This window comes from Tachysurus vachellii, chromosome 5 (genome assembly GCF_030014155.1).
Source record: "Tachysurus vachellii isolate PV-2020 chromosome 5, HZAU_Pvac_v1, whole genome shotgun sequence".
NCBI classification, from domain to species: domain Eukaryota; kingdom Metazoa; phylum Chordata; class Actinopteri; order Siluriformes; family Bagridae; genus Tachysurus; species Tachysurus vachellii.
The window spans coordinates 11685001-11712220 of record NC_083464.1 but is presented as its reverse complement, the minus strand read 5'-3'; the positions used below and the strand labels follow the sequence as shown (position 1 = coordinate 11712220).

Below are 27220 nucleotides of genomic sequence, written 5' to 3'. Positions count from 1 at the left end.
CCCTTTAATTGTGTCATCTTTAATCATAGCTCAATCAGAAGGGTGAGTTGGGGATGTTGTAGCTTAGTGGTTAAGGTGCTGGACTAACAATCAGAAGGTTGTGAGTTTGAGTCCCATGTCCACCAAGCTGCCACTGAACAAGGCCCTTAACCATCAGTTGTAAAAAATAAATAAAAATAGCTGAGAGCATTTATTCTGCTGCTTCAGTACAAGCTTTAACTGAGATACTGCTGCTACTGCACATTAGAAGCATAACCTGTGACACAGTCTCTCTCTTTTTTACACCCACTTTCCTCAACTTCATTTGTTTAGAGTCAATTTATTTAAGCCATTTCACAATATTGTTAGCCCCATAATTCATTTTAATACTTAAAAAATGTTTGTTTATTTGTTTACATCATTTCATATTACAATACACTGTTAATACTCTGGCTAATGGTTGTTTTTTTGATCACTTGTAAAAAGTGCAAAAGTTTTCATTCAGGCTCATTCCTTACTCACTTCCCTTTTCCACTTCCACTTGGAACAATCCACTACTGTAGGGGTGCACCGTTTTATATCCCAGATATCACTACAAAAAAACCCAAACCGTTAATTCACTCTACCGATGTCGTGTTTTATAGCACGCTAAAAGATGATGTCGGGTGAAATGCATTACTCAAAATCAACCGATTGTTCCATTTGCCGTTCACACGTTGTGACTGTTCACCTAGAACATGGACGTTACCAAGTTGAAGTGGGTAGGGAGAGTGCGTTGGGTTGAATTAGAATGTTGCCGACCGAGTGCAAGCCGGTTGTTCGGCATCCTTCGGGAAATCGTACCTTCCGAATGGATGAGAGATAGAACGAAGAACCAAACCACCTAAGTTCGCTCGGTAAGGAAGATATCTGTATCCTTTACGTAGTTAATACGTCAAGAAGAGAAGTATTATTTCTGTTCATGCCGTCGTTAACCAGCTAGCTGGTGGTGCTAAGCTAGCGTTCTGTAGCTGTTGTAATCCTCTTGGCCGCCTATATGAGGTAAAGCAGTTATCTAAAACAACTTCCTGTGACGGCATTTAAAATCGAGTTCGCTGTTTGTTTTGGTCTGAAACCGTTTTGGTCTGAAATTGTTCTCGTGGTCTTTGTAGTAAAGCGTTTTATTGGTTTATATTAACATTAGCTAACCTAGCTATCTCCTCAATGCTAGCTAGCTAAACAGAACGCGACATTTTCCGTCGGCCGAGTCTTAAAGCTGTACCTACTGATTCACTGTCATGGTTACGCGATTTATTTAATGTCATCTGATTAAACTGTCGTGATTAAGGATTATTAATTGATTGGTAGGAATTCTGTGTATGTGGTGTTTATTATTGTTCCTGCACGAGCAGGTTAGCTAGACCGAGCTAGCGACAATGTTTTGTAGCTAACTAGCATAGTCTCTTCAGATTAAATATATATTTGACTAGTGCTTATTAATCAAAAGTGTCGCGTCGTTTAGGGATTCGTATCGGCTAAAACTTGCACATTTCTTAGCCTGGGTTGATTATTTAGTGTATAATATCTACCGGGGATCCATTTTGATCACATTTTACACCCATTGCATTAAAGCTCATACGTGATATTTTGTTTTAGCTCTTTCTTAGTGACCTTTCCACCCATAGAGGCTGCTGGTAAAGCAGAATCAAAACATAGCTAGTCGTAAAATGGCGGTTAATTAGATTTAACTTGACACGTTTGATACTAAACGTTAGATTAAATTCGTTCAACTTTCATATCGGTTGATTGTAATCTTTAATAAAGCCACAGACCGCCACTGTGTAAACATCATCATCATCATCATCATCATCATAGGCTTTGCTTGCTAGGAGCTAGGAAAGATGATCCGATTCAGGTTTTCTCTCCCTGCTCATTGTTGTGTACGTTTCGTGTGGTGTCGTCTGTCAGTGCCAGAGCCACTTGAAGCTGTTTCCAATGCAACAGGAGCCATGTATACAGGATCACTGTGTTCATAGTGATGCACACACACACACACACACACACACACAAGTGGCCTTTCAGAATTGCACCAAGTCATCTCACATTGTTTTAGATGCCCACGTGGAAGCGGGGAAGATAGTTATAATCCCATCAGTAACACAATGACTTTAAGTTTAGCTCCACTGTTGGATCAGATTTTTTATTTTATTTTTTTTTTTATAAGTGTTCATAATAACTAGTCTTGTACTGCATAAAAAGACAGAAGGAATAATTTTTTTATATACATGTTTCTGTCCTCTCTTCCTTTAGGTACTGTATATGCATTGATTGAGATTTGATGCCATTCTGTAGGTGATAAAAATCGAGAAACATGACCTGGGGAAATTTTAAGCACCCAAGAATACAGTGTAGTTGAGGAATGTGTGAGTAAAGGGAAGTTTCCTCACGTGGGCACAGTAACATTTGCATAAAAGCTCACATCACGTGTGGCACTGAGCTCAAGCATCCGGGGTGAGAGCCCTTTCATGGTCAAAAGGCACAGAATTGTCATACATGTTGTGGGATTAATTAGGCAACAAACCTATGGAGGTCATTGAAATGTTTTAGTTGTTAATGGAATGTTTTTGCAAGTAATTATTGTCTTATTTTTTCATTTAAACTACGCCATGGGTACAGTATGTAGCTAAGGTGAAGGTTTGGGTTACATACAATTTTAGAGTATGGAAAAGAAAGAATATAGAAGGAAATAAGGTCAGAGGTGATAGTGTTGGAAGGGAAGGGTAAAAAAAGTGTAGATACTGTAATTCCAAAGTCTAGCTGCCACATCACCTAATGATCTGCATGCTACATTAGCTAGTCAGGTCTCAAGCTCTTTGTGTACTTTAAACAGAAAAGACATATTTTGTGCAAGAAAGACAGGACAGTTTGAGTTCATATTGGAGTTCAAACAGAACTGAGGTTTGATCTGAATTGACTCAGCCAACAGATGGGACTTTAAAGAGGGAACACCCACAGCAGCCATTTTGAGGGTCACTAGAAACTGAAATGACATAATGCCTTTTCTTTTAGGGGCGTTGTTACTGGCTATTTTCAAAAAGTTCAGCTGGTGGACACTTGCTACCTTGGAAACAGCCCTCAGCTTGTGCATTTGTGTTTGCATTTCAATTTGCATTTGTTTGCATTAAAATTTCTGACGAAAACTAGGTGGCAACATAGGTAAATTATCTCGGGCAAGTCTGTTTGTTACTTGAGCGCAGTACTGATTTTTTTTTTATTTTATTTTTTTTTTTTTTACGTCAGCAAAAGAAGAACGCTTTTTTTGAAAGAATACTAAAGCCCATAAAAGGAGAAGAGCATAATCCTGATGACTTTAGCATGGGCCCCAACCAAAACATTGCATTTTGTTCTGAGACTCTATCTCTATCTAAGGTCCAAGTTGTAGTTGTTACAAATTAATTTCTAGGGCAGGAATTTACAGGTATTATAACTATACCATTGATAAAACTGTCAATTTTGGAGAGCATTTTAATAGATAAATTCTCAGAGGCAGACTACATGGCAGCGGCTCAGTATTGCAGGAAAACCTGGCAGCCTTGATCAAACAGTGTATGTTTGTTGTTTGGCATTCTCACTACAAATATAATGTTTTCTGGAATCACCTCCACAAGTGATCTGAAAAATGCTCTTACATTTACACTCTAACGATTTAGGACTTTTCATGTGTGAGTACAAAAAACAAATATTAACACCAATTTTGACAAGTCTGTGATCTGTGGTCCAAGAAGAGATTATCTTTTAATGCCTTGATGTTAGTTTAGCTCACAGCACCTTCAAAGCCATTCTGAGCCCTGAGCAGTGCAGTGTCCTAACTTCTTTTTGAATATACTTATGACACGTGAAGTATTTGGATACCTTTAGGGCAGACCGGTAAAGCCATGTTGAGAATCATCATCCTATGAGACATGGGTGTAAAGGTATAAAAGCTTAGTAGCAGTAAGAAGAGTAGGACTATGCAGAGCTTTACCTGTAGGGAGGAGTAGGCTGGTTTGTACTTTTTCTTTCAGGATGATGCAGTAGCACATTGTATCTGACAGAGCACCTGTGTAATGTGAGTTGAGTGCTTTGTGTGTGGACTCCAGTAGCAGCATGAACTAGTTGCAGTTTTTTATTTACAGGTAGAGTAGATAGTTTTAACAGATAATGATTTTGTTAACATAAGGATAATTTTAGGATTAAGCTAAACAAAACCAAAGTGACCTGATGCTCTGTTCTCGTTCTCTCTTCCTCATGTTTTTCCCCATATAGAGGCCTAAAAATATCTGGCCATGGGTGACACAGAGCTGGAGCTCTCCACTTCCCATTTGGAGGAGCTGCAGAAGAGTCCATCAGCCTCATCCACCTCCACTACCTCATCTCTCTCCCTGCCCTCATCGCCATCCTCTGGCCCACGTCTGCTGAACAGTTCTAGCCCCAGTGCCAGTGAAGGCCTGCCTGCTTCTAGCCCACCCCTGGATGTAATATCAGAGGGTGTCGGTGAACTGAGTCTGGTTATAGATACTGAGGTAGCCAAGATAGCCTGCCAGGAGGTGCTACAGAAGGTGAAAATCTTTAAAAGTGATGAAGATACAGCTTTGCCCTCTGAAGAACCACATCTGGTGAATGGAACTGAACACACCAAGCCCTTAAATGGGGATGGTACAGCATCAGGCAAGCCTCCGAAGATCACAGAGGAGGAAGAGGTGCCAGCAGTGGGCACAGTAAAAAGCGTACGCCGGCGTCACAAGAACAACTCATCCAAACAGTCATGGCTTCTGCGCCTGTTCGAATCCAAACTGTTTGACATTTCCATGGCCATCTCGTACCTATACAACTCAAAGGAGCCCGGTGTGCAGGCCTACATTGGCAATCGCCTTTTCAGTTTCAGAGATGAGGATGTGGACTTTTACCTGCCACAGCTGCTCAACATGTACATCCACATGGATGAGGACGTGGGTGATGCCATTAAGCCATACGTGGTGCACCGCTGCCGCCAGAGCATCAGCTTCTCGCTGCAGTGCGCCTGGCTGCTCGGCGCTTACTCATCTGATATGCACATTTCCACGCAGAGGCATTCACGTGGCACAAAACTGCGTAGACTTATCCTGTCTGACGAGCTAAAGCCAACCGGTCAGCGTGCTCGCCTCCACCAGCAGCAGCAGCAGCAGCAGCAGCAGAACCACATCCTTGGCTCAAACATGAGCGAGCATAGCCTCTCACCCTCAAAGCGCACTCACCAACGCTCCAAATCTGATGCCACCGTCAGCATCAGCCTCAGCAGCAACCTCAAAAGGACAGCTAGCAACCCGAAAGTAGAAAGCAGTCAGGATGAGGTGAGTAGTCAGAATCCATGAGTAAGTGACCTTTTTGCATGAAATAGCTTAATTTTAATCCCTCTTTGTTGTGTGTGTATGTGTCGCTATTTTTTACAATTTATTTTTTTGTGGCTGCTCACAGATTCAGTGTTAATGAGTGTGTGGCTATCCAAATAGACAAATGAATGGAAAACTGGGGAACAATATACATAATTATACTCGTACTGCAAAATTAATAGCTTAGGTATAGGCCAGTAGTAAAGTAAATAGTAAAGTAGTAAAGTAAAAAATAGTAAAGGCCAGTATATGGTTTTCATCAAAGTACAGGATTTTCCAGTTCCCGAGAAGCCCCAGATAAGCATTTCAAATGAGTGACCCTTAACTCTTTTTCACATTAAAATCTCAATAGTCACCGGCATACTTTTACATTTACGGCATTTGGCAGATTGAATTTATCTCGTTTATAAGACAGAACTATTGAAGGTTACGGGCCGTGATCAGGTGCCCAGTAGTGGCGGCTTATTGGTGCAGGGATTTGAGCTCTCAACCTTCTGATTCAACATCCAACGCCTTAACCACTGAGCTTTTTTAAGGAATAAAGACAATCATCTAGATCACATCTCATATCTAAGAATCAGTGCACATGGTCCAGGTGTTACATACCCATTACATAGAAGTATTCATGTAATCATAGTCCTTTTGTGCATTATTCTGAATAGAAAATAAACTCTCATGGCTGAAGTTTTTTTTATCTTATGTTCATCCGCAGGCATCTTACAACTGCAATCAGTGAGAAGAATAATAGTTTTTTTTTTCTTGAGAAAATGAGGATGTGCTTGTCTTTTACCTGCCTGTTACTGTTGCTATAGCAACACTGGTGTCACTATGTGATTGCAGCTGTGCAGTAAAGTGTTTTGGAAGTTTTTGCTATGAACCATCGATTTAGATCTCTGAGAATGCCCTCTAAATTGTCATGTTATTTACTTTCTACAAAAAACACCTTGATGATTTGTGAAAATCGGACACTTGTTTAATCTAATGTTTTGATAAAGAATGCATGAAAAAGCAGCAAAAAATCTGAATGTAGTATGTATTAATCAGAAGTCTTGGTTTGCTGTGATATCTGGGTGACTATAATGATGAAGAATAGTTATTTATAATCTTATGAAAGCTCAAGCGTTGCTCCGTAGCAGTGGTGTTACAGGAAATTCAGAATATTTCAGGCACTCACGGAAAATGATATTGGTATCATGAATGCAGTTGAATTTTCTCACCTGGTTGACCAAAACACTATTTTCTTTGCATTGTTTAATATATTATATAATATTATAATTCAGGCATTGGTTATCTTATCTTAATAGAACAGCTCACAAAGTAGTTTCAGAAGTAGTATGGAGTATAGAGTTATATTAATGCCTTATGTAAGATGCATCATTTCTACAGTAACAGTTAAAACACAGGGACTTGTATGCCATGTATGACACACCACATGATAAAAAATGGATTAAAAACATTTTTATTAAATATAACTCTACATGTTAAAGTTAATTTTTATTTAGGAGTCATTAATTTAACATTTAACATTCCAAGTCTTTGGAACACAGGAGTTTATGCTTTCCGGTTTTTCAATAAAATGATGTAGAGAGAGAGTTTATTCTGCTTATTCTGGCTGTAATGTAGGTGAGAACAGGAACAAACCTGTCTCTCAGTTCAGATTTTACTATAAAATGTTATGTGCAACATGTCATTTGTTAAATACAGCATTGTAATTGTTTTACGTGACGTTGCTGTGGTATAAGCAGAATAACATAATGATGCACTTTATGGGCAGCACCTGATGTGAATTATTGTTATATCACCACATAGTCTTTTGGGGGGAATTACTTACCTTAAAATGACCAGATTTCTTCTATGACACAAGATATTTTCCTAAATGGCATCTGTCATATTTTTGCCAAGATTTTGCTTTACCCGACACACTTCAGCTTCATTCACCATTTTTGTAAACTTATGCTTGGGTGAACAATCTGCTTTTCAGAATATTCAGGCCTTGATGTAGGCAAAACATCAGTAAGTCAGAAATTTGTGTGCAGGACAATCAAGTGGTTGCAGGTAAAAGCATCATAAGAGACAAACACAGCATAGCTGTGGCAGCATATTGATTACAGATGTTTAGGGTGATGGTGGCTCATGGAGCAGGGATTATGGGTTGTTGTTTTTTTCTTTTAATAAATTTTTAGGATTTTGGACTTTTTGTTGTCTCTGATGAATAACAACTACTGCATAAACAATGTGACAAGCTTTTGTAAACAAGCTGAGCACAACATTTGGCAAGAAATCCTTCTCTGTAATTTAGCTCTTGTTTGGCTCTTGGCATTTTTTTCCATCCTGTGTTGGAGAGCTCACAGTCATGTGAAAGATCAGATGATCAGTTTCGTGACCCACATGCCTAATAATTTACCATACACATCTGCTGTTCATGTGGAAAAAGAAGAGGCAGGTCTTTTGGGTTTTAATTTAAGGATCTCCAGTTTGACATTGGAAAGATGTTCCTTCACATCTGTTCGGTGTCAGAGTGGATGAGAGGTTAAGATATGTGTTGTGCTCATTTTCTAATAAATTGACTGTAAAAACAGAAACGTGTGGCCCAGAGGCGTTGAGATTTGTTGATCCATGGACAAATCCATAAAGCTGTATCTTTAAACAAAATTTTGAGCTTTGTGTTTTTTCTTTTCTTTTGTTTTGTTTTTTCTTGATCTTATCCCCCTCCACCATTCCCCCTGCTCTTGTACCGTAACCCACCCCTCCTTTTCCCAGGACATGAGCTCCAGCTCCGACAGTCTTGAGTTGGAGGCTGGTACCGTAAGTCAACCACTAATAGCATCCTTATCTGTGCATTGTGGGATGATGGCTGTTACTGTTTGCAGTTGGGGTTGGACTCCCAGATTCCTTCAGATGTGTGCCTTTTTAAAATTTGCAAGCATGTCATACAGAGATAATTATATTATTATACAATATATTTTGTTGTATTTCTGTATCAGCAGATTGTGATTATGTCTAAGAGCTGACATGCTTGTAAATGTAGGCTTTGTCTTTTTTTCCCTGTTATGCTACCCGTTGTTTTAATGAATGGGACAATTAAAGAAGGGTTTCTCTTTTCTGGTGAAAGGTTGCCATCTACAATAGGCATATCTATAATGCCATCTATAAAGGTTTGCTGACGATTGTGCATAGATCATTCAAGGAGAATTAAGGCCTTTTCACACCGAACATGGAGAAACTACATTTTACAAAAGTGAAAGAATTCAATTTGATAATTATCCCTGCAAAAAGAACACTCATAAATGACCCTGAAGTATCATCTGTGTTGGGTGGTTAAAATCATTGAGTAGTCTGTTTTATGTTAATACAAAGTCAAAATAAGTTGGCATAAACAAAAACCAGATGCATCATTGGTGCACAGTAGTGTTTAGACACGTCCTTACCTTTTTCCTGGTGTATGAGTTTGGTGTGCAGAGGCCTTTAGTCTAGACAAAGTCCATAATTGAACGTTTGCTCCCATTACCATGAAGTCAGTTTGCGGCGCTTCAACTGGAAATGTCATGAATAGATATAAAATGGGGCCAAACTTACAAATGTTGGAATAAAGTGTTCCTAAAGTGCCGGGTCTGACACTGGGTCTTTCTTGTTCTGTAATCCAAAATATTTTGCTCCTTTATATCTGGTACTTTGGCATTGATTTACTTGTGCCAGAATTACATCCAATCCAATCCTACAGTCAGGATTTTGTTTAATTTATGGATTTTGCATAGAATGATTCTTTGAGTAGATTTGCCCACATTTATTTTAATTAGTTGATTGTGTCAAATATGTAATTAAATAAACTTTTTTTATATTGTTATTTAGACAGTTAACAGTTAATGACCTCTATAAAGCTCTTGTTCATCATTATGGTAAATGAATCACCCTGCAATCATCAGCACTCTGTTGTTCTTTATAACTTGCTTAATGGGATATACATGTCTTTGTTTGTTAAACCGTGATTTCACCCTCTAGGCAAATGATTAAGCTTTCTCTACAGCCTCTTATACATGGTACTCTAATTTGTCTCCATATGACCATGAAAGTGGTTAATAGATGTAGATAACACATATGGAGGAGTTTGATGAGTCTTACTCCACATGTGCCGTTGTGGAATGGGCTGTTTGTTTGTTTGTTTGGTTTTGCTGTTTTTTTCCCATTTACAGTAATGCTCTCATTCAGGTTATTTATTCATTTCACACTTGTGCCATCCTATGATCCGCTGTTTCTAAAAAAAAAAAAAAACCACTCGTGTGTTATTTTTTTCATTTGTTTACACCTCCAGCCTTTGCTTTAATTTCATAATAATTACATCATGCATGTTTATTTTGGCTGTCTACACATTTTTTGGTAGTAATTGCAGTTTCAGCTGTCACTATTACCAGTAACAATTGCTGCTTATAGAAGTGGGCCTCAAGTGTTCTGATGGTATATTTGTAAAATACGTGCACTCAAATTTCAGTCTTTCTGTTTCCCTCTTTCCTCTTATATATTATGGCATTCTACTCTTCTCCTGTCAGCCCGTACGTCTGACCCCTCAGCGTGAGTTCATTAAGTCTCTGATGGGCATTGGGAAAAGACTGGCCACTCTGCCTACCAAGGAGCAGAAGACACAGAGACTCATCTCTGAGCTCTCACTGCTTAACCACAAGCTGCCAGCACGTGTGTGGCTGCCCACTGCAGCATTTGACCACCATGTGGTGCGAGTTCCTCATACACAGGCTGTTGTGCTCAACTCAAAAGACAAGGTGAGCATTATTTCAAATTAATGAAAATAATCCGTAGGTGTTCTAAAGTTGTTTGCATTAATTTCATTGTATTTTGTTATCAGGCACCATACCTAATCTATGTGGAAGTTCTTGAGTGTGAAAACTTCGAGACATCGAGTGTACCAGTGAGGATTCCGGAAACACGAATCCGCAGCACACGATCAGTGGAGAATCTCCCAGATTGTGGTATCACGGCCGAGCAGCGTGCCAGCAGCTTCTCTACTGTTCCAAATTATGACAACGATGATGAGGCCTGGTCCGTAGACGATATTGGAGAGCTCCAGGTCGAGGTACAATGACACAGCCGCTCTGTTCATATCAACAAATCGTCTTTTTTGTCCTTCTGTGAATATTATGTATGTAAATGTATGTAATGTTTATTCCTCTTTAGCTTCCTGAGATCCACACTAACAGCTGTGACAACATCTCCCAGTTCTCAGTCGATAGCATCACCAGCCAGGAAAGCAAAGAGCCCATTTTTATTGCTGCTGGAGATATCAGGTACACACTGATCCATTTAGCTATACTCACAGTAACCTCTACAGAGATTATCACACAAACAACAATGTAGTCTGTTTGAATAAATACATCAGTCCTCATTTATCGGCTGTGCGTAAGCATAGTTCTGTGTGTGTCCGCTTTGTTCTTTACATTGAATGGGATTTATCAATGCTTGCTTATGTACATATGCATATGTTTGCACACCCCTGATTATGTGAATATATAAGGACCCCTTGTGGTAGAAAAGTGTAAACTGACTATGCAGAGCTTTCAGTACATCACTTATTTGCTCCTAATTCAGCTTTGCAGATGTCATTTTCCTGTGTTGCTCTAAAACAACTCCTAATTAGGACTTTGAAACACTGGGCATAAACAATTTTGCATAAAAATGTGTTTTCTGTGGTATATATTTTCTACGGGTCACTGTCTAATTTGGGTTTATGCGCACTTATTTAGGCGGCGCCTCTCTGAGCAGCTAGCCCACACACCTACCACGTTTAAGAAGGACCCAGAAGATCCCTCAGCAGTAGCATTAAAAGAGCCCTGGCAGGAGAAGGTTAGGTAAGTAGAGAAAAGCCCTTCACACTGTGGGAAAAGGTTTTTTCATATTTGTTTATTCATTTATTTGAAATAACCTGTGTTCATCATCTTCTCACCTAATGTTAAACGAAGACGCATCCGGGAGGGCTCTCCGTATGGGCATCTGCCTAACTGGCGTCTCCTCTCAGTCATAGTGAAATGTGGTGATGATCTAAGACAGGAGCTTCTTGCCTTTCAAGTCTTGAAGCAACTACAGGTTATTACCCTGCGTTTTTTTTTCCTAAGGACTTTAAATTCTATTGTTGTTTTGTTTTTTTGTTAGTATATAAATATAATTATTTATGATGAAATAGATTTTATATTTTGTTCTTTGCACCTCATGGTTGATGAACTGTTTTTGTTTATCATTATTCTGTGGTAATAGATCATCTGGGAGCAGGAGCGTGTTCCTCTGTGGATTAAACCCTATAAGATCCTGGTCATCTCTTCTGATAGTGGGATGATTGAGCCAGTGGTGAATGCCGTGTCTATTCATCAAGTGAAGAAGCAGAGTCAGCTCTCACTGCTCGACTACTTCCTGCAAGAGCATGGCAACTACACTACAGAGGCCTTCCTCACTGCACAGCGCAACTTTGTGCAGAGCTGTGCAGGCTACTGTCTCATCTGCTACCTTCTGCAGGTTAAGGACAGGTGAGTCTGAAAGTTCTATCACCTCACATCTGTTTTAATTTGTCTTCATTCTGTAGACCTGTAAAACTGCTGTCCTGTTGATATTACTCATGACTGAAATCTAAACAAAAAAAAATAGAATTTTGAAACATTTTTGTTTAATTAAAGAAAAAGATCTCATCCAGTCATTTTGCAATATGGCATGAAAAATAAAACTGCACACTGGTGACCTCATTCTGTGTTCTGGCTGGTGAACTGCCTGCAATATTTTAACATTTTTAAAAAGCAGCAAAGAAGGAAAAATCTTTTTTCCTAAACGACTTGCTTCATATAGTGGGTTTTTAGATGTTATAATTAACTTAGAATGTCTCTTTATAATGTACTGTACTTGTTTCTGATACTGTTCTGTTCTCCAGGCACAACGGAAACATTCTGCTCGACTCTGAGGGTCATATTATTCACATTGACTTTGGCTTCATTTTGTCAAGCTCTCCAAGAAACCTCGGTTTTGAGACTTCTGCCTTCAAACTGACCAACGAGTTTGTAGATGTAAGGACACTTGTACATGTACTGGCATGGAGGGAAATGTTTTGAAAAGTATGAGTAACACACACACATTTTGTTCAGATTGCATAACTCTGGTTATTTTTTAGGTCATGGGTGGTCAGGATGGAGATATGTTCAACTATTACAAGATGCTCATGCTTCAGGGTCTCATTGCTGCACGCAAACACATGGAGAAAGTCATCCAGATTGTGGAGATCATGCAACAAGGTAGTGTCAATCCCTATGCAGTCTAAACTCTAAAAGCTAATTGTTTTTTTTAGCAAAGGAACATTAGTATGTTTTGTAGCATGTCTTTTATTTAGCATGACAACATTTTTCTCTAGTAGTCGCTAATTTCTCATGTTGAATGATTGTTATATGTTTCAGGATCCCAGCTGCCCTGCTTTCATGGCTCCAGCACCATCCGTAACCTGAAGGAGCGATTTCACATGAGCCTGACAGAGGAGCAGCTGCAGGTGTTGGTAGAGCAAATGGTAGATGGCTCCATGCGCTCCATCACCACAAAGTTGTACGACGGCTTTCAGTACCTCACCAACGGCATCATGTGAATGTGGTGTGAGAGAAGACTCGAACATTATGACTAGGGAAAAACTACACTGCTTTCATAGGCCACTCCCATGCCCTTTTGCAATTTTTTGTTTTCAACATTCTAGTGTGTTTGTACACCAGGACTGAGGTTTTGATTATGGATTTTATACCCTCTCAAGAGGGCTCAGCTGTGAAATTTTGCTTTGTCTTTTTTCCTCGAGTCCCTTCCCTCAGTTTTAATGCTTATTCCTTTCCTCAAATCACATTGTTTCTCTTGGAATCTGGGATGATTTATCCACTATCCTAGTGCCTCCATTGACTGCGCTCAGATTCCAACCTCTTTTGTGTTTCTTAACTGTGCTGTGTATAAGCTTTCTTAGATTCTCATGTTTATGTTCTCACGTAAACACCCTACAGCTTTCGCTCCTACACATAGTCCCTGCAGAGACAACTCAACAGTGCACAGAGTCCTGTGTTGAGTGATGCACATTGTGTAATATGGGGGAAAGCGCTATAAACAGCACACAGTCATCAGTGGGTTTTGTCTGATCAGTGTTATTTTAGCTGCAGTTTGAGAGAAGCAAACACTTCTTTTAAATCTACATAAAAAATGTTAAGCTTGCTGTTGTTGGTTGAGAGACTCTTAAAAATTGGCCTCACAAAGAGCCACTAATTGTTTCATTAAAGCCTTTAATTTAGCTTTATTTGACATTTAATACACACCTGCTGTCCAACTTGCCAGGTTCCAGATTGCCACTATACTTTCAGCTTCAGAGAGGTGAAAACCCCCTGATGCTATATGCTAAACTTTTGACATTTGACTTAAAAAGAAGAGATTAATTAAGACACATTCTAGCCATAGTAAGTATTAAAGTGTGACATGACAGAGCAAGAGTCAAAACACTATTTATTGCTTATTTACATTTACTTGCATTCTCATATACAAGGATGGCTGACTTTTTATTTTATTTTATTTTTTTTTTCCTTTTTTTGAGCAGAAATATGATTCCTTAGTGTGTACAAATGTACATAATATAAAATTTAAAGTTCAATATGTACATGGACTTTTTTCTTATCAGAATGATGGGGAGCTGTGCTGAAATAACTTGCCTACTGAGTAGCTGAGTTACATGAGAGTTTCATGAGATGTCACCAATCTGTGTGAGACTGAAACTAGTGTACATTGACCAGGTCATAAGAAAAACAAAAACCTAAAAACAAATTGAACATTTAGTTTCACATCATTATTAAATGCCACTACCTACACACATTTAAAAGGTGATGATGATTATTATTAATAATAATATTATTTTAGAGACTTGACCTGAGTTTTCCATTAACAAGATCTGTTCCTTCTTTCTGTAGAATCGGTTTTAATTCACTTTTTCTTTTACTGCAAGTCTCACTGTTGTGAATTATTCAAACATATTTGACTAAGCCATTTAGGAGTCTATTCAACTGTCTGCATATTTTAATCTTCTGTTTGTTTTTGTGTTTTTTTGCTTTCTTTGTAACATGTTTGATGGACCATCTCTCACGATCATGTGAATGACCTCCCCTTACTTGTGAATGTTTCTTTGTATAATAAATTAAATGTATCTGTTTCATATCATGGGTGTTAATGTTGTCCGCTATACTGCTACCATAGTGTCAACTGCGTGTTTGTTTTCTTTGCCCCAACACACCTGATTGAACTAATCAGTAAATTAGCAGCACTTTCTGTACTGACCTGGGTGTGTAAAAGGAGGACAATCACTAACATACTGTATATAGCACAGAGTGTATTCAAGGAAATTGTGATTTAGGGTAAACAAAGATGACAAAGCAAAGAAATCTTTGGTAGGTGGTGGCAACTTTCATATTTACTTCAATTCATTCGGATTTAATTGGCCAAACCTTGTTGTATAAGGAACTATAGATCTTTGACTAGGAAGTTTATACAGTGACATTATTGTGTGTTGATTTATCTTACACAGAGGACTGAAAATCATATTTCCAAACAATGTACTTTACATTATTGCCACCCACTGAATACTTTTGCCCCAGCTTTGCCATCTCATGTCTGAACCCCAAATCTTCTATCAATCTTCTATAGTTTTGCCAACTGAGTGACTCAGTGGTTCACTAGGGGGCGCTATTTACTGCCCCATTGATACTTCAGCACCTTTACCCACAATGCAGTAGTTTTCTTACCTGTATGTACTTGCCTTAGTGATTTATCCGTGTATGACTTTTCTTACGGGACAGTTACTAACCCTATCAACTCACTGGATACACAATTGATGCACTTTCCTCTTAATCTCATTTGGAGGACTTAAAAACAATACAGTACACGGAATGACTTTAAGCTTAATGTAGCACAAACCCGAGTTTCACCTGAAACCTGCTGTTTTCTTAAACACACCTGCATTTCTACACAGCATTGAAGACTCCTGGGCAGAAGGAGCAGGAAGTGTTTTTATTTCAGCATGGTAAGTAAAATACCATTAAGCAAGTGTTTTATCTAATGTATGTAAATCCTCTTGTTTATCACAGAGTATTCTGTGTTTAACAGCTAATTTTGTTTATTTTTCTGAATTACTTTTTTTTCCCTCTTTATTCTGTGACCATGAATATTGTTGCTATATTTTGTGTGGTTTGTGGGGAAAACTGTTATTATCTCACCATGGGCACAAAGGTTTTTTGATCACTTTCAGTCATATAAAAAAAAAACACAACAATTGAGTTACCTGGCCAGGTAAAAGTGTAGCTAACCAGTTAATGGACGCATGTTGGGTGCGGCCTCACTGGTACATTTACTGTTTTAGGAGTCATGTGTCCTTGCTACAAAACGTTTTAAAATTCATTTCGATTCAGTTCTAATTTCCAACAATAAACAGCTGTACAGAAATCCAGAGGTTTACTCATGAAAGTTTATACTAAACTGTATCTTTCCTTGTTGTTCTAGTGCTAGGATGTCTTTTTATAAAGTAAATATTGAATATTTTTCACCAGATAAATGTACATGTTGTACATTTTAAAATGTTCCTAAATGGATGGTTTTCAGAGGAACTCCATGCCCATTTCTAGGAAAAATCAAGGTACTGCCCTAGCAACAAGGAAAAGTACATTTTAAGTTCTAAGAAAACTCTGACACAACATATGAGAGAAACCTTAAGAGAAACCAGACTCTCAAACTCACCCCTCACCCTCTTCTAATCTAACAATGGACAGTTAGAGTACAAATTATTAGTCTTGTGTAATTGTGAACTTGTAATCAAAGAGTAGTAATTGTGTTGAAAAGTCAGAGTGAATGTCCTAGTGCTCATGAGTACAAAGTAGTTTTACACATTAGATGCAATATTACACTCATTAAAGTGTATCCAAGTGAGATGATCTACAGCATCAGAATATGAATTGTAAGTGCATAAGCCTTTTATATCAACTTAGGCTCCACCAGTCCCTTATTGGTCCTGCAAAGAGCAAGTTGCTTTACGGTCAGGTGTTAAATGATATGAAATACAAAATAAAAATCCATAGTTCCTTCATTATGTTGCATGTTGCCACTGCGAGCCCGAATCTGTGCAGTAGTAAGTGCAGTACGTTCCTCGACAGCTGAGGTGACGAATAACTGTTTTTAGGTGGAGATAATGAGGTGATAATAATGAAATGATTTTTTACTATGGATTTAACCCTGTCCTCAGTATGACTTCTTCACTGCAGGATTCAGGTGTGTTTTAAATGCCTTGTTTAGGAGGATAAAGGAAATGCAACTGAATGCACTTTGTTTTGGGGCTGCCCCACCTTTGCTTTATGTAAATAAAAACATAAAACGAATGGTATGTGGTGTTCTTTGTTGGTCTCATGAAAGGAGTATATTGAACCACTATGTATAGTATATATTTTTTAAAGAGATGGCACATTTAATCTGCAATTCAGAGACACTAGAGTTTTAGGCTTTTTCTAATATTTGAGTTCTTCACCTGGTAGTTCAGCGGCAGGATCCTGTACTCTCATTGTCGCAGCCTGGGTTTAATTCCTTTGCGACTATGGGGTTAACTCTCAGTATTAGTCTCAAGCCCAGATAAAATAGGAGGGTTGTGTCAGGAAGGGCATCTGGCATAAAATCTGTGCCGGAAACAGACAGAGGGATCAGCCGAAAGAACAACACTAATGAGTTCAGTGTTGTTTCACACAAACTATTGTTTCTGTACATCACAGACATAAAGAAGTGCACTGAAACCACTGCAATACGCCAGATTTTTGGAGATGATGAACTACATTTTTTGCATAAAACAAAACCTAAACAAGCTAAAAATAAATAAATAAACACAAGGTGTTTGGAGTCCAGCCAGTACTATTATCTGAAAATAGGGGGTATTAAGAGTTTTGTTGTAATTAGTATTACAGTCTCCTTCTCCACACTGTCTGTAAAGTTGGCTGTGGTTAGCTCAGAAACCGGTTGTTATCTATAATCCTAATGTACGTCTTAATGAGTTGCGTGTGTCAACTTTGAATAACTTGGGTTGAGGTAAACAAGTGGGTAATGCTTCTCAACACAATCTCAGAATTCTGTTCAACAGCACAAACACAAAATCAATCATGTCTTGAAATTATTAATGTCGGATAGTTTGTCTCGTACTGCAGCAGGAACTATGTATTTCCAGACATTTTATTCCACCATTCGAAGCTATGTTTGCTAATGAGTATGCTCACACACATTAACCAGATCAGCAGTAGATATAACCTTCAGTAAAAATAATAACATTTGAGGTTCTAACAGCTATTCTAGCTGTTTATTAGCAAAAGTTAATCACCTAACAGTGGGTGATTTTTTTTATTTACTATCTTTCTTTTTTTCAGGGGAGTAAGGAGCGATATCACTGGCAAACCCAAAATGTGAAGGTCAGTGGGGTGGACGACATGGTCCTCCTTGCCAAAATCAGTGAAGATGCCATCACAGAAAACCTCAAGAAAAGATACATGGATGACTACATCTTTGTATCCTTGTGTCTAGGTGTTTTTCTCTTTGTGTAGAGCTTCAATTCAATTTTATTTATGGGTACTGTGTCAAAGCAGCTTTTCAGAAATACACAAATTTAGATTAGAAATGATAACATTTTTGTCATTTAAATTTATATAATTTTAAAATATTTATATATATGAAATATTTATCCCTAATTAGCAAGTCTGAGAGAATGGCAGCGAAAATGAGGAATTAACTCTGAGGAACCAACTCAAACGAACACATCCTCATCTTGGTGACCAAGTATAGTGTGATTATGAATAATGCCCTTACTAAAACTGTCCAGTAGAGTTGTGTAATCAGGAGCTTTTGAGCAACTTATAAATCAGTGTAACTTTGAAATACATTATCAGTTTAACCCTAACCTTCCGAAGCCATCAAATATCTGTCACAACAGCATTTTCTTCATGCTTCATGGCATGATTTCAGTAGCAGGTATGGTTATACAGAAAATTGCCCTTAGTGCTGTGTGTGGGTGATACCCTGTGACGTATGCCCAATTTAGTGTGTATTTTAACTTCATGGTGATAAAGTGGCTAATTAGTGAAGATTAATGGACAAATTAATAAATGAACAAATAGGCATGGTGACACCAAACATAAAACAGTGATGATAACTAAAGGATATATTTGATAACTAAAATGCATCAGAGACAAGGTCCTTGACAACTAGTCTCCAGACATACATTGGCCCTGTGCTGATCTCTGTAAACCCATTTAAGCAGTTGCCATATTTTACTGACCGGGAAGTGGAGCTGTATCAGGGAGCTGTGAGTAGAATTTTCCTTTGTTTTATGTTGCAAATTATTTACAAATATTAGTGGTGGTGTATGCAAACCTGTGCTTTCAATATCAGAAGTTTAAGGAATAAGGAGGATGAAGGATCAGGGTGCTGCTCAGTGAAAATAACAAGAGAATACAGGTCAGACTTGGTTAGGTAAAAAAGAGATTTGAAGTTGCATGTCAGTACTTGTCATACTTAGCATGGTGAAGTTAAAATATGAATGTGTGTTAGACTTAATCTGAGCTCTAAATCTGACCTGAGAGATGTATTAACACTTCTTTCAGTGTGACATTTCAAACGTTTTCCTTCTAAGAGCCAGTATCACACTATGCATTTCAATAATGCTTTCAAGTTACTATTAATGTTCTTAGATTATATGCATCACCAATCTGTGTTTAGTGACCTATATCTATCTGTTTTTAATTAAATATTGCTATTAAATTGGATGTTCGTTTGAATTTTTCCATCCTAGGCACAGTATGAGAATCCGCCACATATTTATGCATTGGCTGATAACGTGTATCGTAACATGATGATCGATGGAGAGAACCAGTGTGTCATCATCAGGTCAGGGAATCTACTAATGATGAGTTTATGATTATCTTAAATGTTATGCTGCATATATTATATGTGTATGTATATTTAATGGTTGTAGTGGAGAAAGTGGAGCAGGAAAGACTGTAGCAGCTAAGTACATCATGAGCTACGTCTCCAAAGTGTCAGGAGGTGGACCTAAAGTTCAAGTAAGGAATCGTTCATATTCTATTCAACACATACCAATGAACACAGTGAACTGAAAAGCATTTTTTAATCCGAATACAATAATTACTTGAAATGTTGTATAATTTATTTTTTTTAAAGGGTTCCAGTTCAGTGTGTAGGTATTTTTCTGATCACAGAATTGTTAATTCTACGTCAATTTGCTTTATGTATTGTAAAGCTTTATACCCTCCTGAGCTTGTATTGTTATGATACCGTGAAATAAAGTGTCTCTCTCTGTCTTTGTTTTAGCATGTAAAAGATATCATCCTTCAATCTAATCCTCTGCTGGAAGCTTTTGGAAATGCCAAGACCGTGCGCAATAACAACTCCAGTCGCTTTGTGAGTCAATCTACTCACTACAGATGATTTTAAGTGTATAGTGGTGCCTAGTGTATGGTGAGCTTTATAAGCTCTCATTTCCAGGTTCTCTGCTTGCTATGATTCAGTAGGTATGCTTACTCAGATTTATTCAGGACGCCTCCACCTTTATTCCTAGACATGTTGCATTTGCAGAAGTACAGTGAAGATTTGGTATGCATTCCAGTCCAGAATAGACTAGTGTTAACAGCACACTGCCTCCAAACAGGTCAAGACTTGTTAGTGTCATGTTTTTTTTTCTTTTCTTTTTTTTTTTTCTCTTTTTTTTTCTTTTTTTTTTTTTTCTTTTTCTTTTTTCTTTTTTAATTATCTTTGGTGTTGTGAAAGTGTGGGGTTGTGAAAGTGCAGGGCTGTGTAACTGTATGATGCAAATTAGTTTTCAGACTCCAGGCTATTTCCTTAATGGCCATTTCTTTAGTTAAACTACCATTTTTCCCTCAGGGAAAATACTTTGAGATCCAGTTCAGCCGAGGTGGAGAGCCTGATGGAGGAAAAATCTCTAACTTCCTGTTAGAGAAATCCAGGGTGGTGTCTCAAAACATTGGAGAAAGAAATTTCCATATTTATTACCAGGTAAAGCTTTAAAATCCTCAGCATACTTCCGAAAGATGGGATTATGTACTGTACTGTAATGTAGTATCGATATGAAGGGTCATATTAGAAAACTACACAAAAGGATATCATCAGATATTCATTCATTCATTCATTCATTCATCTTCTACTGCTTATCCGAACTACCTCGGGTCACAGGGAGCCTGTGTCTATCTCAGGCGTCATTGGGCATCAAGGCAGGATATACACCCTGGACGGAGTGCCAACCCATCGCAGGGCAATCATCAGATATTAATGTACATAATAAATTTTAGGCATCTCAATCTCAATTTTTAGTTGCTTTAATCAGGGGTTCTCATGACCATACGTTTAACTGTAAGTGCCATGTACCCCTTCCAAAGATAAATCAAATGTTTGGCTTGTTATTTTAATGTTTACTAATGTTTGAATTATTTATTGCAGTTATGAGGCTTTTCTATTCCTGAAATCAAAAAATCTAAAAATCTCAGACCCTCTGCTTCTATGCTTCATAAATGCCAAGGGGTCTGTGGAGTGGACCCCACTTTGAAAACGACCGGTTTCAAGAATATTAACAGAAACTTTCACAGTTCTATTCAGCAGTTAATGTCCTAATGTTTCACTGGGTTCTACAGCTTTTGACAGGGGCTAACAAAGAGCAGAGGGAAAATCTGGGCATTACCGCTCCTGATTACTACTCATACCTGAACCAGTCTGGTACCTACACTGTGGAGGACATTAACGACAAGAAGGAGTTTACTGACACCATGGTGTGCTTGTCTTTGGAGAATATGTTTACTAAATCATTATTGTTTCTGCAGATTAGATGTTCTGATCACTCTAATATCGATATGTGCCATTTTTCTTTGCTGTGTTTTAGGAGGCCATGTCAGTTATAGGTCTGTCTCTGGATATTCAAGATGCGGTGTTTCAGATTGTGGCAGGGATTCTTCATCTGGGCAACATCACTTTCAGAGAGGAGGGCAACTATGCTGTGGTGGGGAGTGAAGATTGTAAGTAACATGCAGATGTTAAATCTATGGAGTTTATGTTTGTGTTAAATGTTACGCAGCTGTTTATTCTAGTAGAAGTTGTTATAAAAGCGTATTTATAAAATTACGTAAATATCATGTATTTTTTGTTCGTGTTTTTATAATGTGCTTTAGAACATACATGTGATGCATTTATAATATAGTATATTCTTCTATATTAACCATAATATATGTGAAATACTTTCATAAGTCATTTAAATCTATATACTTACCATGTATGAAAAATGTAAATAGTCAGTATATTGTACAATATATTTAAATGAAGTATCCAATATATATATTAACATACATAATCCAGTCTAGTTGATTAGTTATTATATTGCAATATATTTTTTTTTTTTCATGAGATACTTCAGGAGGTCTGAGATGCACTTTAACTGAAATTATAAATACATGCATCTTTTCAAGTGATAACCAGAATCCTTCCTAATTTTTGTTATTGTTAAGTACATGTTTCATGACTGCTGAAGTTGCTGCCTTCACCACATAAAATAAAATCTGATGGTTTTTTCCAGACCACTAAACTAATACTACAAGTGAAGGAAAGGCTATTGTTGAGGGCTACAGATCTTTTTTTTTAATTGAGCAAAAGAAAAGAAAAAACAAAAATACAGGGAAATTCAGAAGACTCCATTTATTCTTAGCTTAGTTTAAATCATCTCACTTCCTGCTTTACTTGTAAGTCTGTAGAGTAGACAATATATTCTTATTTAATAGAGCTGCCTCATCATTGTGTGTTGTATTTTGCATGTAATATACACATTTTGCTTTTCTATTCCATTTTCCATCACTCCCGTGCAGTTCTTGCTTTCCCATCATATCTTTTGGGAATATCTCAGGATGGCTTGAAGAAGAAACTGACAAGTCGGATAATGGACAGTAAATGGGGAGGAAAGACAGAGAGCATTTCTGTCACTCTCAATACAGAGCAGGCCTGCTTTACACGCGACGCTTTATCAAAAGCACTCTATGCCCGACTTTTTGACTACCTTGTTGATGTAAGTAATTTAGACATTTTGGATTCTTCACAACTCTCAAATCAAATTAATATTCCAGTATTGCTTACAAATGTTATACAATTATGTTTTGTTATGTGATCTATTTTACATAATAAAACTCCCTGAATATTTCACTTATAAAGTAGGAAATATCAATCAATCAAAATTTATTTGTATAGCACTTTCAACACCATAACAATGGACCATATATAAAGAAGTTGTTTCTTAAATATTGCCCCCATAATTAGTGACTGTTCGTTTCTGTTCTGTCCAAAGTCAATCAACAAAGCTATGCAAAAAGACCATGAGGAATTCAACATTGGTGTTTTGGACATTTATGGTTTTGAAATCTTCCAGGTAAGAATGAATCAATTTAGTGCACAGGAATGTGTAAATGTGAAAAATGGAAATGCAGTGAAACTAACAGACGCTTGTGTTCATCTTATTTGCATCACATATAGCAAAATGGATTTGAGCAGTTCTGTATCAACTTTGTGAATGAGAAACTTCAGCAAATTTTTATCGAGCTCACTCTGAAGGCTGAGCAGGTCAGCAGCACAGTTTTTGAATCTGTGGTCAACGTTAAGACCTTAGGATGAGATTTGTAACTTTTCTCACTTTTGCTTTTTACAGGAAGAGTATGTACAGGAAGGAATCAAATGGACACCAATTGACTACTTCAACAACAAAGTTGTATGTGACTTAATAGAGTCCAAAGTGGTGAGTTTGTATTACTGTATTTTAAAAACTGTTGACTGTAAAAGAAAGAGCATTTAATTGCATTTCAGAAGTTAATATTGACCTGTGATGCTCCCAGAACCCTGTGGGGATCATGAGCATTTTGGATGATGTGTGTGCTACAATGCATGCCAAGGGTGAGGGTGCAGACCAAACTCTGATTCAGAAACTGCAGATGCAGATCAGCACTCATGAGCACTTCAACAGCTGGAACAAGGGTTTCATAGTGCATCACTATGCAGGCAAGGTAATAATGCAACATTTTATTATATTTATCAAGTGTTATTGTGAATAGTTGATGAGTGTTTTTGATGCACTCTGGTGTCTGTAAGGCCTTTTTATTTAAACCTTCATGTTCTTAAAGTGCAGAAATCAATACAGGTTGAGTAACCCACCGTTCAGAATCGTGTCAAAGTAATATTAAAAAGCTGGGGGAAAAAAATTTCACTTAAAATGTTACAACATGTATATCTTCATTTTTTTTATTCCGGTATGTAGTAAGAATGTAGTTGTCTTTTCAATAAATATGATTGGTTGACATTCACAATAATTGCCTCTTATCTTTCTCTTATCATTTTTAACATCCCATAATAGATTTCCACACTTTCCCTTGCTTGTTTTTATTGTAGGTATCATACAATGTGAGTGGCTTTTGTGAGAGGAACAGAGATGTGCTCTTCAATGACATCATCGAGCTGATGCAAAGCAGTGAATTGTGAGTGTGGCTTTTGCTTTATCTGCAGGTTTATTCTTTCTACTACTGTCTTGTCTGTCTCACCAAGCTTGCCTGTTTGTTGTCTTATTCTAACAAGCTGTTTTAAAAAATTGTTTAAATAGTGGTCCAAGTTGTGTATCCGTCATCATTTTTTTTATTATTTTAAATGAGAGGTAGAATATAGTTGAAATAAAAACTATGAACCGTCTTCCCTTTCTGCCAACCAACCCCACCTGTCAGTTCAAACATTTTGAACAGTTTAGTTCCAGCTGGATTGGAGGTCATTTCTGGGCCAGAAAAAAATTCAAACAGAAAACTGAATTGAGGAAATTACCTAGATGTAGTGAATGTATCGATATTAGAAATAACAGCAGACGGCAACTTTAACTTATCTGTGGGATCTTTTTTTTTTTCCCCCAGATTTTTCATATGTGGTAAATAATGCATATGAGGAAAAAATAAGTGCTTTTTGGCGGCTACAAAGTAATTTATACATATCTTTGTAGTAGTATAGCAAATTATCACTGTAGTAATTTCTGTAAATATTTTTGCAAATAGCCCCTTTATCCGAGACCTTTTCCCAGAAAATCTTGAGGCTGAAAAAAAGGGTCGACCCACCACTGCGGGCGCTAAAATCAAGGTAAGATACTAATCCAACAAAAGATAATAAAATAATCTCACTGACAAGGATCTCAGTCAATGTTTGGTTTTAAATATAAATTTTTCCTGCCTTATAGAAACAGGCCAATAACCTGGTGCAGACACTGATGAAGTGCACTCCTCATTACATTCGCTGCATCAAACCAAACGAGACCAAGAAACCACGGGACTGGGAGGAAAGCCGGGTGAAGCACCAAGTGGAGTATCTAGGCCTACGGGAAAATATCCGAGTGCGGAGGGCTGGCTATGCCTTCCGTCGCATCTTCAAGAAGTTCTTACAGAGGTGAATCTCACCAAGATTCAAAATAAAAACCATAGAAAGACTTAACCATGAGGCTTGCATTAACCATGAGGCTTGCATTAAAACAAACAGTTAACATAGACTCTTACACACAGATACGCAATCTTGACTAAGGAGACATGGCCACAGTGGCGTGGGGATGAAAAACAGGGTGTCATGCACCTGCTGAGGTCAGTCAACATGGAAGCAGACCAGTACCAACTGGGAAAGAGCAAGATCTTCATTAAAGCCCCAGAATCAGTGAGAGCATTTGGACTTTATTTTTCTAAACACACCTCTATATATACATTTTTGTATACAATGTTTTGTATTGAGCTGGCATTGTTTTACTCTTCTTTTAGCATTTTCTTTTATGTATTTTAAATCTTTCTAAAAGCTCCCCAGTTTGAGCCATGTCCCTCTTTCACTGCTCCCATTATGTTGTCATAAAAAGGAATTGAGAAATTAAGTTATCAACAACTAATTTAGTTGAGATTAGTTAAGATTGCTTAAGCCCTCCTTTTATGTTTGGTAGCTATCATTAGGTTAGTTTGTATTCCTTTCTATTTTATCATTAGCTTAACTCACAGGAACATAAGCCATGACTATAAAGACAAAATGAGCGTAATTATGTTCTCACGCTGTGTGCCACTCATGCTCAGCCACTGTCTCCTGCAGCTGTTCCTTCTAGAAGAGATGAGGGAGAGAAAGTATAATGGATTTGCTCGGGTCATCCAGAATGCTTGGCGTAAGCATATTGCTGTTCGCAAATATGTCCGGATGCGAGAGGAAGGTAACATCATTCAGTTGTACTCCACAAAAAGCTCTAGATCTTAAAAGCCACGTTCCTAAATTGGTCTCTTGTATTTTCAGCATCTGACATCCTGTTAAATAAAAAAGAGCGGCGGAGGAACAGTCTCAATCGTAACTTTATGGGTGACTACATTGGCACAGACAGTCGCCCTGAGATCCGGCAGTTTGTGGGTCGCAGGGAGAGGATTGAATTTGCTGATGTGGTGATCAAATATGATCGCAGATTTAAGGTAAAGTTACATTTCAATCAATGGAGATAACATACTTATTGCTTCTAAAGTCACAAGGCATCAGGTGATCTTTTCTGTATTCTCACTCAATACTTAAAGACCGTCAAACGTGACCTGATCTTGACATCCAAGTTCCTCTACCTGATTGGTCGAGAAAAAGTAAAGCAAGGTCCTGAGAAGGGACAGATTCAAGAGGTCCTCAAAAGGCAGATTGAGCTGGAGAAAATTCAGACCATCTCACTGAGGTATGCAGATCATTTTAGATCTATCACTTCTTCACCCTGTATAAAATTAATTTTAAAACATCCATTATTAATATTAGGGATGCACTAATTTAGTTTTCAATAAAGTACTTATTTAAATACATTGAGTTGTCAGATACCAAAATACTCAATACTAATCTTACACTGACACCCTCATAGTAAACAAGCTGCCTCTCTGCAAACTTCTGATGCCAAGTAATGACATGACAGCCATTATGGTGGAGTGACATGAAACCTTTCGCATAATATATACATATGCTGATTCTGTATCAGTTAACATTAAATGCATTCACATCATAAAATACATATATCTTCATTCAGAAAATATGGCAGATCAGATTTAGGATTTTAGGTCAGACAGAGAGCATCATTGTGCTTGTTTGGTGCATCCCAGTAAATGTAAATAATTCTTCCCTAAAACTCCCCAAGGTTTTGTCTTCTGTCTGTAGTTACATTAATCTTAATTTTCTTTTTTTCCATTCAGCACTCTGCAGGATGACTTTTTCATTGTGCATGAGGAGAACTATGACAGTGTGCTGGAGTCTGTATTTAAAACAGAGTTTTTAAGTCTGCTCTACAAACGTTATGAGGAAAGAACTCGGAAGAAGCTGCCTCTGAAGTTCAACAACCTGTAACTCTAGCCACTTCTCATATCTAATTATTAGATTTTTTTTAGACTTTGGTTGTATATGAGGAGTGTAATTGCTGTTTTCAAACATAAATAACATTTATCTCTCATTGGCAATATAACACTGCAATCATATATTTTATCAACTTAAAATGTCCTTTTCAGACTTGAATTTAAAGTGAAAAAAGGCGGCTGGGGACCATTTGCATCTGCTGGCTCTCGGCAGATCCAGTTTCAGGTGGGCCAGGGAGATAATGTGGTGCTCAAACCCAGTAACAAGTCACTGATTGTGAGTATCGGACCAGGCCTTCCCAAGAACTCAAGTAAGTCTGTTATTTTATTTGATTCTAATCACTTGTTGTTGCTCACATTGTGAGATCT

General features: G+C 37.7%; 2 protein-coding genes across 5 annotated transcripts in view; both read left to right on the top strand.

The window, feature by feature from the left end:
- Window positions 1-725: 725 nt before the first annotated feature.
- On the top strand, window positions 726-14571 carry pi4kb (phosphatidylinositol 4-kinase, catalytic, beta). 4 transcript variants are annotated; one of them, XM_060869771.1, is made up of 12 exons: window positions 726-875; window positions 4264-5327; window positions 8127-8171; window positions 9911-10138; window positions 10222-10449; window positions 10551-10660; window positions 11117-11221; window positions 11333-11456; window positions 11625-11890; window positions 12286-12418; window positions 12523-12643; window positions 12803-14571. In XM_060869771.1, the coding sequence occupies exons 2-12, from the start codon at window positions 4284-4286 to the stop codon at window positions 12982-12984; spliced, it is 2586 nt and encodes an 861-aa protein (XP_060725754.1). In that variant the 5' UTR covers window positions 726-875; window positions 4264-4283; the 3' UTR covers window positions 12985-14571. The 4 variants fall into 4 exon arrangements, with proteins under 4 accessions (XP_060725754.1, XP_060725757.1, XP_060725756.1 ...); XM_060869773.1 differs by lacking the exon at window positions 726-875 and adding an exon at window positions 884-1020; XM_060869772.1 differs by lacking the exon at window positions 726-875 and adding an exon at window positions 1051-4133.
- A 591-nt stretch (window positions 14572-15162) lies between these two features.
- Window positions 15163-27220, top strand: part of myo1eb (myosin IEb) — a 14264-nt gene continuing 2206 nt past the window's right edge. Inside the window, exons 1-23 of the mRNA XM_060869750.1 lie at window positions 15163-15435; window positions 17807-17944; window positions 18649-18738; window positions 19225-19319; window positions 19408-19495; window positions 19764-19853; window positions 20334-20465; window positions 21098-21232; window positions 21343-21475; window positions 22316-22512; window positions 22789-22869; window positions 22974-23060; window positions 23146-23232; window positions 23330-23497; window positions 23880-23965; window positions 24524-24605; window positions 24703-24908; window positions 25022-25166; window positions 25584-25698; window positions 25779-25948; window positions 26048-26193; window positions 26696-26842; window positions 27005-27162. Of these exons, the coding sequence (XP_060725733.1) occupies window positions 15433-15435; window positions 17807-17944; window positions 18649-18738; window positions 19225-19319; window positions 19408-19495; window positions 19764-19853; window positions 20334-20465; window positions 21098-21232; window positions 21343-21475; window positions 22316-22512; window positions 22789-22869; window positions 22974-23060; window positions 23146-23232; window positions 23330-23497; window positions 23880-23965; window positions 24524-24605; window positions 24703-24908; window positions 25022-25166; window positions 25584-25698; window positions 25779-25948; window positions 26048-26193; window positions 26696-26842; window positions 27005-27162 (2779 nt within the window). The 5' untranslated portion in view covers window positions 15163-15432. The remainder of the gene's footprint in view (window positions 15436-17806; window positions 17945-18648; window positions 18739-19224; window positions 19320-19407; window positions 19496-19763; window positions 19854-20333; window positions 20466-21097; window positions 21233-21342; window positions 21476-22315; window positions 22513-22788; window positions 22870-22973; window positions 23061-23145; window positions 23233-23329; window positions 23498-23879; window positions 23966-24523; window positions 24606-24702; window positions 24909-25021; window positions 25167-25583; window positions 25699-25778; window positions 25949-26047; window positions 26194-26695; window positions 26843-27004; window positions 27163-27220) is intronic.

Bases quoted from the DNA above. Each gene is read 5' to 3' on its own strand.
- pi4kb (XM_060869771.1), top strand. From the start codon at position 4,284: ATGGGTGACACAGAGCTGGAGCTCTCCACTTCCCATTTGGAGGAGCTG. The intron at 11,222-11,332 runs GTAAGTAGAGAA...TGTTAAACGAAG, and splicing joins CCCTGGCAGGAGAAGGTTAG to ACGCATCCGGGAGGGCTCTC. The intron at 11,891-12,285 runs GTGAGTCTGAAA...TCTGTTCTCCAG, and splicing joins CTTCTGCAGGTTAAGGACAG to GCACAACGGAAACATTCTGC.